General features: G+C 37.6%; 3 protein-coding genes across 5 annotated transcripts; 2 read left to right on the top strand and 1 right to left on the bottom strand.

Annotated features, from left to right (window-relative positions):
- Positions 1 to 1124: 1124 nt before the first annotated feature.
- Positions 1125 to 6990, top strand: LOC125609049 (F-box/kelch-repeat protein SKIP6-like). Its single transcript, XM_048779840.1, has one exon. The coding sequence runs from the start codon at positions 6214 to 6216 to the stop codon at positions 6871 to 6873; it is 660 nt and encodes a 219-aa protein (XP_048635797.1). The 5' UTR covers positions 1125 to 6213; the 3' UTR covers positions 6874 to 6990.
- Positions 1170 to 1589, top strand: LOC125608692 (putative F-box/kelch-repeat protein At4g39600). Its single transcript, XM_048779140.1, has one exon. It carries the CDS (start codon positions 1170 to 1172, stop codon positions 1587 to 1589), a length of 420 nt encoding a protein of 139 aa, XP_048635097.1.
- A 645-nt stretch (positions 6991 to 7635) lies between the features above and the next one.
- Positions 7636 to 14941, bottom strand: LOC125609048 (probable leucine-rich repeat receptor-like serine/threonine-protein kinase At3g14840). 3 transcript variants are annotated; one of them, XM_048779833.1, is made up of 23 exons: positions 14727 to 14941; positions 13630 to 13701; positions 13450 to 13518; positions 13292 to 13363; positions 13108 to 13179; positions 12950 to 13021; positions 12769 to 12840; positions 12600 to 12671; positions 12428 to 12499; positions 12262 to 12333; positions 12107 to 12178; positions 11946 to 12011; positions 11794 to 11856; positions 11665 to 11706; positions 11458 to 11498; positions 11012 to 11385; positions 10734 to 10929; positions 10488 to 10649; positions 10030 to 10148; positions 8782 to 8992; positions 8471 to 8708; positions 8253 to 8403; positions 7636 to 8168 (listed from the first exon to the last, which is right to left on the bottom strand). In XM_048779833.1, the coding sequence occupies exons 1-23, from the start codon at positions 14924 to 14926 to the stop codon at positions 7752 to 7754; spliced, it is 2997 nt and encodes a 998-aa protein (XP_048635790.1). In that variant the 5' UTR covers positions 14927 to 14941; the 3' UTR covers positions 7636 to 7751. The 3 variants fall into 3 exon arrangements, with proteins under 3 accessions (XP_048635790.1, XP_048635791.1, XP_048635792.1); XM_048779834.1 differs by lacking the exon at positions 14727 to 14941 and adding an exon at positions 14563 to 14582; XM_048779835.1 differs by lacking the exon at positions 14727 to 14941 and having other exon boundaries at positions 13257 to 13363.
- Between the last annotated feature and the right edge of the window lie 5062 nt (positions 14942 to 20003).

The following is a 20003-nucleotide window of genomic DNA, read 5'->3' on the forward strand; positions in this document are numbered from 1 at the left end:
ATCACAATTCAAAAGTAAATTTTACAAAAAGGAAAACAAAAAGAAAAGACACAATTACTTGCTTCATAGTGTTTTTTTTTTTTGAACATAATACATAACTAAACGGCCCTACAGTTCCAATAAGCAGAATCAGGCTTAAGAGGGTAAAGATCGCTGGCGTTGGCCGTGGAAGTAGAAGACGACGTGAATGGTCCGTCGGTGCTGATAGTCTGATCCAACATATTCATCTCCTCTTCATTTATCATCGCGTACTGCTTCTTCATCGCCCTCACGCTCTCATTATCTTTCTCGCTTCCTTTGTTGAAGGAAGCTTCAAGAAGCTTCTCAACATTCACCGTGGAACTTCCTTCTAGTATGCTCACCACCGTACACATTGACAGTCTTTCCGACGAAACTTGACTGGTGCAGAGAATCCCTATCTGGATCATGGCCATTGCTTCTTCTCTGTTGTAATCTGTTCCAAGCCTCGGGTCTACTAGTTCCACCAGTTTGTCTTGCTCCCTTAGAACGTGTACCTTTGGAAACATACTGAGAGATTCATAGTCATCTTTTTTGTTTCAGAAAAGTATTTAGGATTTAGGGTTTAGATTCGAAAAAATAATAACTTACCTAGTCAAGAAGGTTGAAGGTCTCGACTCTGGATCGTGTGATCGTGTTGCTTCTTCCGTGAACGATTTCTAGGGCAACGAATCCGAAACTGTAGGCATCTGCTTTTATCTGTCAAATGACCTCTTATGGCGTATTCTGGAGCTATGTATCCGCGGCATAAACAAGTTTGCTTTGGTTACAAGAAATCTACATATATAAAGCTGATGAAACTTCTTGTTTGACTCACTATGTTCCTGCGACTCGTGTGCTGATGTGTGTGTTTTCTTCTTCATCAAGCACTGAAATCCGAAATCTTAGCGTTGAGTTCCTTATCCAGCAAGACATTAGTGGCTTTGCTGTCTCCGTGTACAATCTTGAGTCTCGACTCCTCAAAAGTGTGCATAGATTTTTATTATATAATTTGTGTTTAGAAAAGTATTATTTCCTTTTTCTATTTCCTTAAAACGTGTGTAGATGGTATTATCCTTTATATATATATATACATAGAGTCAGGCATGTCAAAGACGAAACTAATAACTTCTGCTTTTGCTTGAACGAGGAAGAAGAATAAGAAGACGAAGATGTGTGGGATATGGTCGTTACCGCAAGAAGTGGCTATGAAGTGCTTGGCTCAGGTATCGAGAGTAGACCTCGCGGCTTTGGCTATGGCCTCCAAGGAACACCGATCTCTCATCGTTTCCCTTGATTTCCGGCTATTGAGATTCCAGATGCGTTGTCTCGAGTCAAACATCTACCTGTGGTTGCACATCTTACCAGAACCGACCCCACGCTGGTTTATCCTCAACCCCGTGCACCGTCGTCTGAAACCCATCCATCTAAAATCCGACAAGGCTCCTCCGGAATCATCGTCCGCTTTCGTGTTGAGGAGTTTTGGGGTGTTTGTTGTCGGTGGACTCGTAAACGGCAAACCCACTTCGGATGTCTCCTTCTTCGATTGTTTCGATAACACTTGGCAGTCTCTTCCGCCCATGAAGATATAGAATCACAAAGCTTTAAGAATCACAATCTTAATAAGAAGTCCCTCTCTTATTTATTCAATCACAAGCTCAAATCACAAGTCACAATAATTTTATGCAACACAATATGCATCTCCGTATATATAGAACTAGATAACTCCTAATTCTATTAGTATTATCACAAAACCATATTCCTAATCTTATAGATAATCATAACACAATAAAGAAAAGGAAACTTATATTCCAAGCTTATCCAACATTCTCCCCCGTAAGCTTGAGCTCATTTTCATTCACGTTCTTGACCCCGATTAAGTTTCTCATTTCAACAAACTTTGTTCTTCCCAACGATTTAGTCAGTATGTCTGCTCTCTGTTCAATGCCCGGTACATGTTTTACCTCGATCTGCTCCTTCTCAACACACTCGCGAATAAAATGAAACCTTCGATGAATGTGCTTGCTTCGGCCATGGAAAACAGGATTTTTCGTAAGTGAAATTGCAGACTTATTGTCCACCTTTAATGTCACCTTCTCGCATGCCTTTCCCATGACCTCGCCAAGCAACTCTTGCAACCATATCGCCTGCTTTGCTGCTTCTGTGGCAGCCATAAACTCAGCCTCGCACGATGACAGAGCAACTATCTCTTGCTTCTGTGAGGACCATGTGATTGGACTATCATCAAGATAAAATACATGACCCGTTGTGCTTTTCCCATCATCTTCGTCAACATTATGTGAACTATCACTGAAGCCAACTATTTCCAGCCTTGAGGATCGAGTGAACATAATACCGTGAGACGTAGTCCCTCGTATATACCTTAGGATTTGCTTCAAAGCTGCACCATGTGACTCCTTTGGTTCTTGCATATATCGACTCAAGAGTCCAACACTAAAGTTCAAATCTGGACGAGTGTGCAGTAAGTAGCGGAGACAACCTATATTTCTTCTGTACTCTGTCTCATCGATGCTTCTTTCAGCCGGTGACTTTGATAACCTCACATTAAAATCCATAGGCACATGACTTGAATTACTCATACCCATACCACTTTCCTCAAGAAGTTTAGTCGCATAACGGCTCTGCTTCAGCGTAATACCACCATCAAATTGATATACCTCAATACCCAAATAGTATGTAAGTTTACCAAGATCACTCATCTCAAACTCAACTGCCATGCTCTCTTTAAACTTGACTATGGCTGATAGAGACGAACCTGTTATGAGTAAATCATCTACATAGACCACAACGATTAACAGGCTTGTTTTGTCCTGCCTTCTGTAGAGAGATGGTTCTTTAGAGCATCGATGAAAGTTCAGACCAACGAGTATCTTGTTAAGCTTGACGTTCCACGCCCGGGGAGCTTGCTTTAGCCCATACAGAGCTTTTCTTAACTTGTACACCTTTCCTTCTTGTCCTGCCACCTCAAACCCTTCAGGCTGAGACACAAATACCTCTTCCTTCAAGTCACCGTGTAAAAAGGCAGTTTTCACATCGAGGTGGTGTATTTCCCAACCGGACGCTGCGGCCAAGGCAATGACAAGACGGATGGTTTCCACTCGAGCTACCGGAGCAAATACTTCGTCATAATCAATTCCATGCTTCTGAACATAGCCTTTGGCTACTAGTCGAGCTTTGTACTTGATAATACTCCCATCAGCGTTCCGTTTCAGTTTAAAAACCCACTTTAATCCGATAGGTTTCACTCCTATAGGCAAGTCAACAAGGATCCATGTATTGTTCTTCTCAATCGAGACTATCTCGTCTCTACAAGCATCGAGCCAGACTTGTAGCTCTTTTGCTTCCGAGAAGCTCCAAGGTTCATCATTGATGATCATAAGAAGCCGTTCGTGTTCTTCCTCAGCAAGAAGAATGTAGTCATCTAGATAGGCGGGTTTGCTACCTATTCTTGTTGATCGCCTTGGCGCAAGCTGAGGCTGCTCATCCTCTGTTTCATCATCATCATCATCATCCTCCACTTCGATTGGAGTGTCATTACCAAGCAAATCTCCTGATTCCTCCGTACCTTGCGCCTCAAGGGAACCCTTTAGTTTGAGTTCGAACCCTCCAAGGTTCCTTTCATTACTCTGTTTCTCTGTATTCCATTTCCAGCTTACATCTTCTGTAAAGATCACGTCGCGATTCACCACAATTCTCATCTTCGATGGGTCTAGGAGCCGGTAAGCTTTGCTCCCGGGTTCAATCCCGAGATGTACTAGACGTCGTGAGCGGTCATCAAGTTTCTTTCTCCCAGTTTTATCTGATACTGCATAACACACACATCCAAAAACCCTTAAGTGATTAAGGTTTGGTTTCTTGGACCGCAAGACTTCATACGGTGTCTTCTCACTAAGTGATCTTGTCGCAAGTCGATTAATCAAATAAGTAGCGTGTCGTACTGCCTCTCCCCATAGGTGATTAGGAACATCCATATGCTTTAATATGCTTCTGGTCATCTCGAGTAACGTACGGTTTCGTCGTTCGACAACGCCGTTTTGTTGAGGCGACCAGGGTGCTGTAAGATGTCTCCGTATACCGTTCTTGTTGCAGAAGTTATCAAACTCGTGAGAGGTGAACTCACCGCCTCTGTCCGTTCTCAGTGTTTGAATCTCAGTTTTTGTTTCTTGTTCGACCATCGTTTTGAACCGCTTGAAGCTTTCGAAAGCTTCACTTTTTTCTTTCATCAAAATAGTCCACATGTAACGGGAGCAATCATCAATAAGAACAAAAACATAACGTTTCTGTCCTGGTGTAGCAGGAGTAATAGGACCGCAAAGGTCTCCATGGATGAGTTCCAGAAGTTGTGTTGCTCGGTATTGAGTTTTCTGCGGAAACGGTTGTCTACTCTGTTTTCCAAGCAAACAGGATGTACATGTTTCTTTCTCGACCATAATCCTTGGAATGCCAGTGACAAGCTCCTTATTTATCATTAATTTCATCGTCTCAGTGTTAACATGACCGAGTCTCGCATGCCACTTTGATGATTCACTCGATGCTATTTGTAAGCATTGTATTTTGTCTGTTTGCAAGGTGACTTTGTATAGACGGTTCCTTGATCGTACAGTCTCGATCATGAGATGTCCATTGCGATCATATAGCATTAGCGTGTCACCTTTTAACCGTACCTCACAGCCAACTTCAGTAGCTTGTCCTAGGCTTACAATATTGCTCTTTAACGCCGGGATGTAGTACACATCGTTTAGTATCTTCTTAGCGCCTCCTTTGAATACAAACCGAATGGAGCCTTTTCCCTTGATATCGACACGGGAATCGTCTCCGAAGCGCACTTTACCAGTTATTTTTTCGTCAATCTTATCAAAGAAGGATAGGTTTCCACTCATGTGGTTGGAAGCTCCGTTATCAAGGTACCACAAGTCTTGATTGTCGAGGTCAGAGTCGAAGATGCTTGGGTTAACCTTTTGTTCGTTGAGATAGACTACCTCATGCATCATCAACTCATCGGCATCTTGTGTATCATCGTCTTTCTTTTCCGTGGTCTCTTGTAGTTTAAGCAGTTTGTCTGGACAATCGTTTGCGTAATGTCCAAGTTTGTCACACTTGAAACAAGTGATGTGAGAGACATCACGTTGAGCACCTTGTCGATAGGCTTCCCGCTGTTGTTGGAAGTTGCTGTATCTACCTCGACCTCGTCCTCCCCGTGAGTTGTATCGACCTCCACGTCCTCGACCTCCACGTCCTCCATACTGTTCGTGTTCTGCATTGGAGTATAGTAGTTTGCTTCGATCATCTTGAAGCTCCTCATCTTCCTCTCCTATTCTTTCTTCATAAGCTTTTAACCTCCCAACTATATCTTCAAAGCTAGTGGCATTGAGATCAAGGACTTGCTCCAATGAAGCAACAATCTGAATGTATCGTCGTCTTGGTAAGCTTTTAAGAAATTTCTTTACGATTTTTGGTTCTTCAATGATCTCTCCAAGTGAGGCAGACTTAGAGGTGATTTCTGATATTTTTCCAACAAATGTATCGATAGTGTCTTCGTCTTTCATCTTAAGTCTATCAAATTCCGCCATTAGAGTTTGTAATCTTGCTTCCTTTACTCTCTCTGCTCCTACATGTCTAGCCTTTATTGCATCCCACACTGCTTTCGCTGTATCTAAATCCCCCACTTGAAGGATCAAAGCTTCTGGTATAGACTGGAATAAAAACGCTATTGCCATATTGTTTTTCTTCTCGTCTTTAACTCCTGGATCAATTGTTTCCCACACTTCGCTGACTTTGAGTGCTATTTTCATTCTCATGGACCAGACAGTATAGTTCGAAGAAGTTAGCATTGGAAACTTTATAGAGGCAGGCCCCTTCTCCTTGTGTAACACGATTTCATCCTTAGCTTCGCTCATGTTTGCTGTTTTGTTTTCTTCAAGCTTTTGTTATATGATGGCTCTGATACCAAATATAGAATCACAAAGCTTTAAGAATCACAATCTTAATAAGAAGTCCCTCTCTTATTTATTCAATCACAAGCTCAAATCACAAGTCACAATAATTTTATGCAACACAATATGCATCTCCATATATATAGAACTAGATAACTCCTAATTCTATTAGTATTATCAGAAAACCATATTCCTAATCTTATAGATAATCATAACACAATAAAGAAAAGGAAACTTATATTCCAAGCTTATCCAACAGAAGATGCCTCGTGCTTCAGCGTCGGCAAACATTATAGACCAGAAGATGTACGTGCTTGGAGGGTGCGGGGATGACGCTGATTCCTCGAACTGGGCAGAAGTGTTCGATCTAGACACCGAAACCTGGGAGTTCTTGTCTGTAACTAGTCCGAGGAAGATGCCCCTCAGTATCCGACAAAGCATGTTGATGTTACAAAAGAATGAGGTTTACGCGGTGGATGAGGATGGTCAAAGCTTCTCCTTCTCACCAAGTGATAACAGTATATCAAACGGAGTAGCAGATTCTAAGCCAGGGTACCGAAGCGATTGGTGTTGGATTGGGGGATTCTTGTTCTGTGGTAGTTCCCGTGGGAAAATACTGTGGTGTTCCCCGTATGAGTTGAATTGGAAGGAAGTGAAGGGTTTGGATGAGCTGTCCGAATATGATATCAGCAAACTCTGCAGAAAGTCTGATAAGAACAAGAACATTGTCGTCTTCTGGAACTCTAGCTCTCTAGGCTCTGAGCCTTTGGAGATTTGGTCTGCCGAGATTTCCCTGGAGTTACGCCACCCACACGAGCTTTGGGGGAAGATTGAGTGGTCTGGTTCTGTCTTCACACTTGATCCTCTCTCGCACTCATACGGTGGCATTAAGCTCTTGTATGCTGTGTCTATCCGTGCCTGAAATTCCTCAGTCCTTGTTTAAAAACTAATCTATTCATTTAATCGCTTTATTTATTTGCTGTCTAATGTTTTTATATAATTTGCAATCCACTCACAAAGCGCTTTTTATTTTGTCGAATTTTCGTAATCTCACTCATCTCTCTCAGGCTCTACTTGAGAGAAATTAGCTACCTTGTCAGTGATTTCTGTTGGAAGATAATAATAGTTAGTACGTGAAAATATATCTGATTAGTTAACACCATTTCGTTAGTGGTTTAAGACTTTAGCTAATAATCTGCTTTTTACATGTTGTAAGAAGGGACTATTGTGTCTTATCTTGTGATGTGATTTGCTTAATACCATGAATGGTTGATGGTTTAAGACTTTAGCTAATGATCTGCTCTCTGCTGTTTATATGTTGTTGGAAGAGACTGCTACCTCTGTCTTGTTTAGTTTGTAGATACTTTCTCTATTGGCGATGGTCAATCTTTTAATAAAGCCTGGTCGGAACGGTGGCTGAGTGCTACCTCTCAAGAACAACCTATGGGACCAGCATCCAAATCCGGCAGTTCTTTAATGGTTACTGATCTATTGCAGCCAAGCGGAGGAGATTGGAACAGAGCCGTAGTGCACCAACTGTTTCCACTTGAAGAGTCAAAGATATTAAGCATAAAATGTCTTGGAACACGTTTTAGGCCGGTCCAAGTGAAATGTTTTAGACCATCTGCAAGAAACATAACCTTCTAATCGTCTTGTTTTTTTAACGCTGGGTAGTACCTTCTAATTATCTTAAACACAAATTTATCACAATTCAAAAGTAAATTTTACAAAAAAGAAAAACAAAAAGAAAACACACAGTTACTTGCTTCATAGTGTTTTTTCTTTTAACATGATGCATAACTAAACGGCCCTAGAGTTCCAATAAGCAGAATCAGGCTTAAGAGGGTAAAGATCGCTGGCGTTGGCCGTGGAAGTAGAAGACGACGTGAATGGTCCGTCCGTGCTCATAGTCTGATCCAACATAGTCATCTCCTCTTCATTTATCATCGCGTAATGCTTCTTCATCGCCCTCACGCTCTCTTCGTCTTTCTCGCTTCCTTTGTTGAACGAAGCTTCAAGAAGCTTCTCAACATTCACCGTGGAACTTCCTTCGAGAATGCTCACCACCGTCGACATGGATGGTCTTTCCGACGAAACTTGACTGGTGCATAGGATCCCTATCTGGATCATGGTCATTGCTTCTTCTCTGTTGTAATCTGTTCCAAGCCTCGGGTCAACTACTTCCATCAGTTTGTTTTGCTCCCTTAGAACGTGTACCTTTGGAAATATATTGAGATTCAGAGTCATCATTTTGTTTCAGAAAAGTATTTAGGGTTTAGAGTCGAAAAAATAATAACTTACCCAGTCAAGAAGGTTAAAGGTCTCGACTCTGGAACGTGTGATCGTGTTGCTTCTTCCATGAACGATTTCTAGGGCCACAACTCCAAAACTATAGACGTCTGCTTTATCTGTCAAATGACCTTTCATGGCGTATTCTGGAGCCATGTATCCGCTGCATAAACAAGTTTGTTTTGGTTATAAGAAATCTTCATAGATCTGAAACTTCTTGTTTGACTCACTATGTTCCTGCCACTCGTGTGCTGATGTGTGTGTTTTCTTCTTCATCAAGCTTAGCAAGACCGAAATCCGAAATCTTTGCGTTGAGTTCCTTATCTAGCAAGACATTAGTGGCTTTGATATCTCTGTGTACAATCTTGAGTCTTGATTCCTCATGAAGATAAGCTAAACCTCTAGCTATTCCAACGCAAATCTTCTGCCTAGTTGGCCAATCTAGTCGTATTTGAGTCTCTTGAGGTCCTTTAAGAAACAAAAGAAATATTTTTACAGACTAACATATGCATTTTAATGCTTTTAGAAAGGGTGCACTAACCAAAAAGTGCTCGAGCGAGACTGTTGTTTTCTAAGTACTCGTAGACTAACAAGAGCTGGTCACCTTCGACGCAACATCCATATAGTTTAACCAAATGTGGATGTTGTAGAGCAGAAATCATAGCAATCTCGTTCAAGAACTCTCTGTTCCCTTGTTTTGATTTTGATGATAGCTGCTTCACCGCCATTACTGTTCCATCTGTCAACGTTCCCTGGGTTCATACAATATACAAAACCTTTAGACAACTACTCTCTCTGTTACCCGAAGATAACTGTTGCAAAAAAATGTATACTTGTTTATGTTTTCAATGCATTTTATATGAATAAATAATAGTAAATTATATTGTTAAAAAAATAATTATATCTATTAATATTCGATTGATTTAGATTTTTAAAAATAGTTAATCGCAAAATAATATATTATTATCAGATTTAATATTTTTTAGTATGCATAAAAGCACACAATATTTATTTTATAAACAAAATATTGTTCATCATTCTATTTTTCTCATAACAACTAGGTGTTTTCCTGCACTATGTGTAGCAATAAAATTTTAAATTTAAATTATATTTAAAAATAAAATTTTGTTAATGTTTTAGATTTTGTTATTTTAAACCAATATTTTAATATAAATACTAATTTAGTTAAACATAAAATTAAGATAAAATAAATAATTTAATTTAATTAAAATTATATTTAAAATCATAATTTAGATAGATTTTTATTTGTTTATTTTGGTTAAGATATATTAAATTAACTTGTATAAAATAAAGTAAAATTGATATAATTTTTCTTGTAACTATCAAAATATAAAAATAAACAGAATTTCTAAAATCTAGATATCAACAAGAAATAAATGATATTACGATTAAAAATAATATCTTTTTATAAAGATTGTATAACATTTCGAAATTTTTAATAATAAAAATTGTATGATTATAAAAATATACTTAAATAATATTTCAATTTTTTAAAAAATATTTCTTAGTTCTATTATCAAATTATTTAATGACATATGTGAATAGATTTATTTTAATGATGATTTATTAGTTATTACCGTATTATCAAAAGTTACAAAAAAATGAGATTAACATTAAATGTAGTATACATGTCACATTTAACCATAAGTCATGTCATCAATTTTAATATCATGTCATATTTTTTGGTGAAAATAATTGTGGAAATGACAGGTGTGAAATCACTTCACAAATAATATTTAAAAGATGTCAACTACTTTATGATACTAACCTTGTGTACAGGACCGAAACCACCTTCTCCAATCTTGTTTGCTGGATCAAAGTTGTTTGTAGCAACTTTGATTTGCCTCAACGAAAAGGAACTTATCTGGAAATCCAAGTTCTTGAAATCTGTTGGTGAAGAAGAAGAATAAAGATATTTAAGTTTGAGAAAAACATATATAGACTTTTAACTCAGTAAGTCTTACTAAGTACTTCCGTTTTTTTTATAGATGATATTTTAATAGTAGATACATAAATTAAAAAATATTTAGTTCTTTACATTTTCTAAACAAAAATATCAACAACTATTCAGCTAACCACAATTTGACCAATATTAAAATAAACTGCATAATATCATTGATAATAGAACATTAATTGTTATTAACTTTTACTTTGTTGAAAACATCATCTAGTTTGGAATAAACAAATTTTCCTAAAACTTCATGTATTTAAAAACAGAAGGAGTACCTTTTTCCATCTGACTCTTGGGTCTTAAGCAACCTCTCCACCATAAAATACCACCGATTAAAAGCACAAGAAACAACGTCGAAGCAACCACAGCACCAACCAACGTGCCAATAGAGCTTCCACCACCACTTCCGGTGCCAGCTTCCTTAGGTGGAATGAAATCTACAACAAGATCATTAAAGATAAATACAAAAAACACTCAAATAATTCTCTCTGTCAGATAGTTTCAAGTTTTGCAAAGTATACTTGGATCTACGGATATAGCTGATATGAGAGCACCATATACACCTCTTGTAGGAAGACCTTGAGTTCCTTTGCCAGCCCAGAACAATCTTATTTCAAGTTTCCCATCTGTAATCATGACCGGGAAACGCATAACCACAGCTCTTCCAACACCTTTTGCCTCATCTACTATATTGAAATCCTTAAGCACAAACTTTCCCTGCACATTACCACACACGCCAGTTGATTTAAAGCATTACAATCTTTTCAAACATTTTTTAGAAAAGTAAAAAGTAAATTACCTGAACGTATATGTCAAAGAATCGTCTCCCCAAACTGCTAAATGTTTGGTTGCCAGTGAACACAATTTCAGCAAAGTGGAGATTAACAGTGTAGTTTCCTTGTCCAAGACAAAATGCGTAGTAAGTGAGGGAAATGGCAGAGAGACGTGCATGTGTATAAAGACTAGGATCTGCTATACTAAGCTCTGACGTATTTGCCCATAAGGTTACTTCATTGGGAGACCGCTCATCATCCAAGAACTTCCCGGTGTTGCTTGAAACCCAACCGTTTCTACTGTCGTAGAAGATTGGTCTATCCGATGTATCAGCATCATACTTAGTCCCATTGATTGTAAGTTCAGAACCACCACAGTTTATATGAAGTCCATAGAAAGCTTAAGAATAACAAAAGTTAAGTCAGATGCGCTACTAAATTTTTAGCGATATGGTTTTGTGCAAAGACTTACTTTTGGGACATTTATAGCTACTCAGACACGAAACGTTTGAGCTGTAGAAAAACATAACAACATAATATCAATATTCTAGTCAGTGTTGGAGAGAAGTAGCCATAGTCTTATGAAATGAAAGTTGGTCTCACTGCTTTAACCATGGCAGAATATTTCCCAGATGTTAATGAGCAAGACGATTTTAAAATAGAAGAAAAAAAGGCTTACTGGTTATTCGCCACTATAGGGCTTGTGCTTGAAAACATATTCCTATGAATGAAAAGAAACAAGAAAATGTAAGATGTATATTGATATTTTAAGGCACGAGAAGTTATGGAATTATATTGTTCTTCTTACACAGCATTCTTCTGACATTCTGCGGTTCTTAGATCATTGGTAAAGTCATTGTAAGTTAGATCACTGCAATATAAATAACGAAACAAAATATTATTTGTGTCACTACAAAATATTGTGTTATATATATATACATATCGTTGAAGAAAACTCACATCTTATCTCCATTGTCTACCATCCAAGTTGGCACTTCCCCACTTAACATGTTACTTGTAAAATATCTGGAAGATTAGAAAACAAAATTCAACTGATCATTTAAATTTCATCCATAGATAGATTTTAAACCAAAAAAGAAGAGAGGAGCAGAGAGTCATACATGTTATCTACGTTGGAAAGAGCTCTATATGTTACTGGAACCCGTCCACTTAGCTTATTAAAGCTAAGATCTCTGAAAAATGAGTCTCGCAATGTCATCTTGAATTTTTTTTCTTCATATTTTATGCTGGGCAAAGGATAAAAGAGTTTACTTACAAGAGCTTTAATGATGTGATCCGTCCAAGATACGCTGGTAACTCTCCTGGAAGATTGCAGTTCCTAAAAATCCTGTAAAGGAACAGCGAGTGGAAGTAGAAGTTAAGCTCAAATGAAGTGGAAAGAAACTATTACTGAATTTGTTTAGTCTTAGACTCAAACTAACAATGTCTCCAACAATTTCATGTTTTGTAGTGGCGGAAATGGAGACTCTGGTCCGCTCAGGTCACTGATCCTCCTACAAAACAAAATTAAGAAAGGAAACAATAAATACTATTGATAATGATTCTACTAAAGGTGACAACAACGAATCACACACGCAAAGTTGGTGTACTTACAAGTCTGTTAACTTTGTAAGAGAACCAATGGTACTAGGAATTGGTCCGGCCAAACCACTTGCTTGAATAACCCTGTTGCATGCAACACAACAACATTTCACTCATTTGTAAGTCACCAATACCCATACAAGAAACTAAAGAATCTGATTACGCAAAAAGAACTGCTTACAGTTTTCCAAGTTTTGTCCAGTTCTGGATCAAATCTGGTATAGTTCCAGTGAACTTGTTGTCACTTATACGGCTACAAATCAAGGTATAATATATGTTAATATTCATATATATATATATATATATATATATATATATGTAATATGCATTACGAAATGAAAGAAAATTAGACTAAGTCTTACAAATCAGTCAATGTTGTAAGTTTGGAGAATGTACTTGGGATGTCTCCACTCAAGTAGTTCGAGCTAAGAAGCCTACAAAGATAAAACATAGCCTCAACACTAGTAAATTCTCTGAAAGTTTCTGTAGCCTGTAAAAGAACTTGGACAAATATTCTTACATTCTGTTAATGTTTGATAGATTCCCAAGCTCTGAAGGTAATTTACCTGAAATCTGGTTGAATTCCAAGGTACTAAAAACCAAATGTTCCACAAAAAAAAATCAAATCAAGACATTATCACCAATGTATGAGTTATCTAAAAATTTTACATTTTTAAGGAGAGAGAGCGATCAAAGAAGTGTACAGGATGATAAGGCTTGTGATGTTTCCAATCTCTTTTGGGATTGGACCAGTTATTCGGTTTCCAAGTAAGGAACTGCATTTCATCATCCAACAAATCAATCTACACATTTATGCACAGATTTAAAGTGTATATGGACAGAGACAAGCATATATACATACAGTTTTTCAAGTGGCAAGGCTCCCCATTCGGGAGGAATTGAACCATTGAGAAAGTTTCTAGACAGATCACTGCAAAAAGAAAGAAAAAAAGTATCAATTAAGTTAGTTAATAAAAGATACTAGTAGTGGCATATATTGTAATAAAGGAAGTGTTCGAGGGATAATATTTGCTATTCTTACATCTCCTGCAGAAAAGGAAGTTCTGCAAACTCTTTAGGAAGAGATCCATTTAGGTTTTGTCCCTTGACAACTCTGTCCAAGATTTAAGAGGAAAAAGAAAGAAGAGCTTTCAAATACTGTTTGCAAAAATATAGGCCTATTTATTTTTAGCCCACTTCTGTTCAGCACGAAAGTTGAAGAAAATAAGTTAAAAATCTGCACCATTTTAATTTTTTTAATATTAAAATTTAGATGAGAAATATATAAAAATTGGCTTTCATTTTATTATTTTTGTATTCCATTTTTATGTTTATTAAAATCTACTTCTCAAAATTAGTCAATGGACTTTCATTCCCATGTTGATAGTGTTAATAACATAATTTATAGAAATTTTGTTGGTCGAAACTTTAATTCATACAAAAATTGCGGGTGACTTATTCTAAAAAAGTTATTTTATATTTTTAATATATTACTTTGTTCAAGTTGTTTGACATACAATAGTGTTTTATTCATGTAACTGACAATCATCTTTCTATTTAAAAATAAATATAAATAACATTTTAGCTATACAATTCACGAATAAAAATTATTTGGTTCGATTTTCAAGATTTTCATATTAAGTGTCGTTTTGGATTTGTGCATACAGATTAAAGAAACAATTAATTATGTATATTTCATATATATAAACATAATTACCAATATACCTAGCCATATTCAACCAATAAAAAAATAAATTACTAAATAAAACTAATAAATTTTGCATTGAAAGTCGAAAAGAACACTTATTTTGTGACGAAAAAAATTTTTTACAGCGACACTTAATATGAAACAGAGGAAGTATTATTTTTTGGTTATATAGAAAAATATGAAGCGTTCAAATATTTATAGAATTTGGTTTGTTTTGAATTGGTTTTTCTGTTTCAGGTAATATACTTGGAAAATGAGACCTCGTACTTCATAAAGTCGAACATGTAGAATGTCAAAAATCATTTATTTATGCTTGATATTAAACCTGATCATGGAAATGGAAATTTTATAAACAAAGATCAGATATTTATTTTTTTTACAAAACAAATATATTTTTTTAAAAGGGAACAAAGAGAGAGAGAGGAACGCACATGTTGGTGACATGGCAAACGGAGGAGGAGCAGTTACAAGTAACATTGTTTTCGAAGTTCTTGTCTGTGTAAGGAGTTCTCCATCCTCCTACGGTTGAAGCGACGTCGCATGGATCTACAGTGAAATCCCAGTTATTTTGGTGTAACCCCTTCGCTACGGCTCTTAAAACGTCCACTGCGACACAGAAAACTAACATCATTATACCAGTGACGAGTGGCGAATACATACGTACGTACGTAACGTGCACCCACTTTAAAATATGTATACCTTCATCTTCAAATCTCTTAGAAACACAAAGAATTATAAGAATAACTTTTCTTATTAGCTTTAGAAACTACTCAAAACTAAAGCTCTCAATATGTTTCACTTAGATCATATGGAACACCTCTCCATTAGACCTATATTTATATGAAAGACAATTCCCTTTAACATGTGTGATATGGAAAACACAACCTAACCTAAATAGAAACTTCCTTTTCCTATTTCTAGGTTTCCTTATTGTGTTTATCTTAACATATTAAACATCTAATAATATGTTAAGTTTCCACAAGCTTGGAATTATCCAACATTCACCCCCTTAATTCCAACTTGAATTAGGGAGATCAATTTCTTGAACTCCGATTAAGCTCCTCATTTGCTTGAACTCAATCATCAAGTAATCATCCTCCACCACACCATGGTGTGCGAATCCACCCATTGAATTCACATCTTTCTCAAGGTTAGACCGGATGCTCTCCTTGCTTCCGTACCGCTTCTTCTTAGAATCGGCCCAGTTCTTGTAGAACCTTCTCATGACCTCTTCACTTAAGTTGCGATGAATCTTGTGGCTGAAGCTCACTGCGATGATAACTCTGGTCACATCTGCCATCTTGCGTACGTGAGCTCTGGGAAGGATGTCAGCCTTCTGCTCAACACCCAACTGATTTATCTCTGGTTCATCTTCAGCCTTTGAGAACCTTGACTCCATTGGTATGTGCGTTGTGTCACACGCTTCCACCTTTGTGTCACACACTCCTCCGTGAGTCATGTTGCACATTCCTACGTGAGTCGTGTTACACACTTCCATCTTTGTGTCACACAGGATTCCTTGAGCTGTGTTGCACACTCCTACGTGAGTCGTGTTACACACTTCCATCTTTGTGTCACACATGATTCCTTGAGCATACCTCTCTTGCTTTATTCTGATTCCGTCGGCTCCTTGAATCACCTCCATGCCAAGGTAGTACGTTAGCTTACCTAGATCTGACATCTCGAACTTCTTAGACATCTCCTCCTTGAATTGCCTAATCATCTTAAGCGAAGTTCCTGTCACAAATAGATCATCAACGTAGATGGCTATGATCAAGACGTCTCCTCCTTCAGTCTTGCAGTACACTGATGGTTCCTTCGTGCACTTCTCAAATCTCATCTCCTTGAGAACCTGATCAAGTTTCACACTCCATGCTCTGGATGCCTGGCGTAACACATGCAACGTCTTGTGTAACACACACACTCGATCCTCTTCTCTTTTCTTCTCAGAACCAGTCGGTCTATCTACAAGCTCCCATATCTTGTTTCTTGTGATAGACTCCAACTCGTCTTCCATAGCTTCAACCCAATCTTCTTCACATGATAGGTTGAACTCATCTGAGGCAATTTCTCCTCCTCTATCGGTGCATCCTAGATTGAACACATCTGAGGCAACCTCTCCTCCTCTATCGGTGCAACCTATATTGAACATAGCTGAGGCACGCTCTCCTCCTCTATCGGTGTGAAATCTTTTGAACCGATAGAATGCCTCACCATTATCTGCTGGCGTTGGTGGTGCACTTATTCCACACAAATCTCCAAGCAATAATCCTAATGGCTTTGATGTACAAACCATGGCCTTAGTCGGGAATGAATCTCTGATTTGCTTCCCTGCGAAACATGTGTCACACACGCCTTCTTCGTGTGTTACACTTGGGAATGAGTGTCTCATTTGCTTCCTTGTGAGACATCTGTCACACACGCCTTCTTCGTGTGTTACACTCTGCATTCCTACGACCATCTCCTTTCTTACCATGTTCATCACTCCATTGCATATATGTCCTTGTCGAGCATGCCACCTCCATGTAGCATCATCGTCCCTGACATGTAAACATTCCGGGTAGCTTATCTCCATAGGGGTCTTGTAGAGACGGTTTGGAGATCTTGTCACACGAACTAGTAACCTTCCATGCGAATCTGTGAGCGTTAAGTAGACATCTTTCATGTTAACCTCACATCCGTTCTCTGTTGCTTGCCCAAGACTCAATATATTGTGCTTCAGATCGGGTATGTAGTATATGTCCTTGAGTGCCTTCTTCTCTCCAGTCTTGCACACAAATGTAACCACACTCTTTCCTACAATGTCAACACACGATCCATCACCAAACTTCACCTTCCCTTTGGTGTTGAGATTCAAACTCGAAAAGAACTCCTTATTCCCTGTCATGTGATTGCTCGCTCCATTATCCAAATACCAGACACTTGCATCGCCTTTGTTGATATCAAGATTCTTCGGAATCACTTTATCTTCGTTCAAAAACACCACTTCGTGTACATAGAGTGCATCAGCCTCTTCTGTCTCGTTTAGGTTGGTTTCTTGATCCTTCTCTATCTTTTCGGGACAGACAGTTGCGTAGTGACCAGGCTTGTCACATCTCCAACATATCAGCTTTGAATGATTCTTCTTCGAGTTGTTATCTTCGGTGTGTGACGCACGGTTTTGGTTGTGTGACCTACCTCGACCTCTGCCTCTACCGTTCCTTCCTCTTCCTCTACCACGAGAATTCTCATAGCCCCTCTGACTATGCTCTTCATTGTTCGAAAACATCAGCTTCCCTTGGTCTTCTTTCTGAGTTTCTTCTCCTACACGCTCCTCGTACGCTTTAAGCCTTCCAACTATGTCTTCAAACCCCGTCGAGTTGAGATCTAGGACTTGCTCAAGTGATGCTACGATCTGGATATACTTGTGTCTTGGAAGACCCTTCAAGAACTTCTTGACCATCTTGGATTCTTCTATGTTTTCTCCCAACGAGGTTGCTTTGGATGATAGGCCCGATATCTTCCCCGCGAAGTCATCGACCGTATCTGCATCATCAATCTTCAACCTATCAAACTCTGTCATCAACGTCTGAAGTCTCGCCTCCCTTACACGATCAGCTCCTAGGTGTCGCGACTTGATGGCGTTCCAGATCTCTTTTGATGCGGTTTGTTCTCCCAACTGGAAAATCAAAGTCTCTGGAACAGATTGAAACAAAAGAGCTATCGCAACATCGTTCTTCTTTTGATCATCTGAACCGGGTTCGATTGTGTCCCACACTTCATGAACACGTAGTAGAACCTTCATCCTCATCGACCAAACTGTGTAGTTTGTCGATGACAACATCGGACATTGGATGGATGTAGATCCAAAGTCCTTCGTGCGTGGAGCCCTAGTCACGTCAGCCATCTTGCCGTCGCGATCTCTTGTTCACAAGCACCAGGATCTTAAGCTACAACTTAAGCTTAGATCGAGTCTCCAACCTGAGGCTCTGATACCAATTCAAATCTCTTAGAAACACAAAGAATTATAAGAATAACTTTTCTTATTAGCTTTAGAAACTACTCAAAACTAAAGCTCTCAATATGTTTCACTTAGATCATATGGAACACCTCTCCATTAGACCTATATTTATATGAAAGACAATTCCCTTTAACATGTGTGATATGGAAAACACAACCTAACCTAAATAGAAACTTCCTTTTCCTATTTCTAGGTTTCCTTATTGTGTTTATCTTAACATATTAAACATCTAATAATATGTTAAGTTTCCACAAGCTTGGAATTATCCAACACATCTTTGGCTAACTTTTGAGAGGAAGCGGAGCCGGAGAGGATGAGAAAGACGAGTACGTAATTGAAGATAAGTTGAGTTAACGACATTTTTCTTCTTCTTTTCTTTAAGACTGTAATTAATTTGGTTATGTGAGGGAAGATAAGATGCGATGAGAGTGAGGTATAAGAAGAAGGGGTTTGTGTATGTGACGACGAATTGGTAAGACTCCAATAGAGACTTTTACTCGCAAAGACATTTGGGGAATAGAAGAGAGAGGGAGAGGGCACAAGAAGATAAGCAAGTCAACATTGTAATTTAATAGGTTAGAGGATTTAAATTTGCAACTTGCACATAAAAATAAGCAAACCTGGCCAGACTGAGAAAAACCAAGGGCCCAAAGCACTAAAATAATTCATTGCTCTTGCTCTGTAGACCGTAGATACTTCTTTACAGATACATTTCTTTAAATTCCGGCAGACGTCTAAATTATTAGGAAGAAAAACACAACAACTATAAAAGGTTGTTTTCGACTTTTCGTTTTATTTTCTTTTGAGACAGACCTATGTGAATATAACTAGTCCACGATTGACTTTATTAAATGTATTTGTTTTTTTAAAAGAGAAAAAGACCAAAATAGCACTAAATCAAGTTTTTGTTCTCAAACTAGCACTCAAGGCCAAAAGTCACAAAAATAGCACTCAAGGGGTGGGGTTTAGGGTTTAGAGTTTAGGGTTTAGAGTTTGATTTTAGGGTTTAGAGTTGAGAAGTGAGGTTTTGGGGATAAGATTTCAAATTTTGAAAAATAAAAAAATTTAAATTTTTCAAAAGTATAAAATGCTATTTTGGTCATTTTAGTTTTTGAGTGCTATTTTTGTGATATAAACTTAGAAAGGTGCTATTTTGGAGATTTGCCCTTTTTAAAATCAATACTATTAAAAGGGAAGAAGTCTAAAAAAATCTACATATAAAAGTTGTTTGGACCATTTCATTTAACTCATTATTTTTTGGTCTTACCTTAAATTTACACTAACAATATGTTACCATATATTTCTCTAACAATAATTAAGTCAATTCTTTTATTTATTTAAATCTCACTCCTAAGTCCTAATTTACTATTACTATATTTATCATTTTGATTTTTAATCGTAAAAGCATTGAGACTAATGTTTTATATTATCACTTTTATCATATAATATATGATTTAAAGCAAGATAAATTACTTATATTATCAGTTTTGCGATAGTATCCGTTATATATTTCTGATAATATATTAATCATTCTAAACATACAATATTTTAAATAATTTTAACAGATCTTAATATTATTTCTTAACTTTTTCTCAGAAAAATATTTCATCAACCATGTTTTTGTACAATAACATTAAAAATATATATCAAAAGGTTGTTGAACATGATATGGACGTAATGGGTCCACATCTGTTCGAGTATTTAAGAT

Source organism: Brassica napus, chromosome A5 (genome assembly GCF_020379485.1).
Source record: "Brassica napus cultivar Da-Ae chromosome A5, Da-Ae, whole genome shotgun sequence".
In the NCBI taxonomy this organism is placed as follows: domain Eukaryota; kingdom Viridiplantae; phylum Streptophyta; class Magnoliopsida; order Brassicales; family Brassicaceae; genus Brassica; species Brassica napus.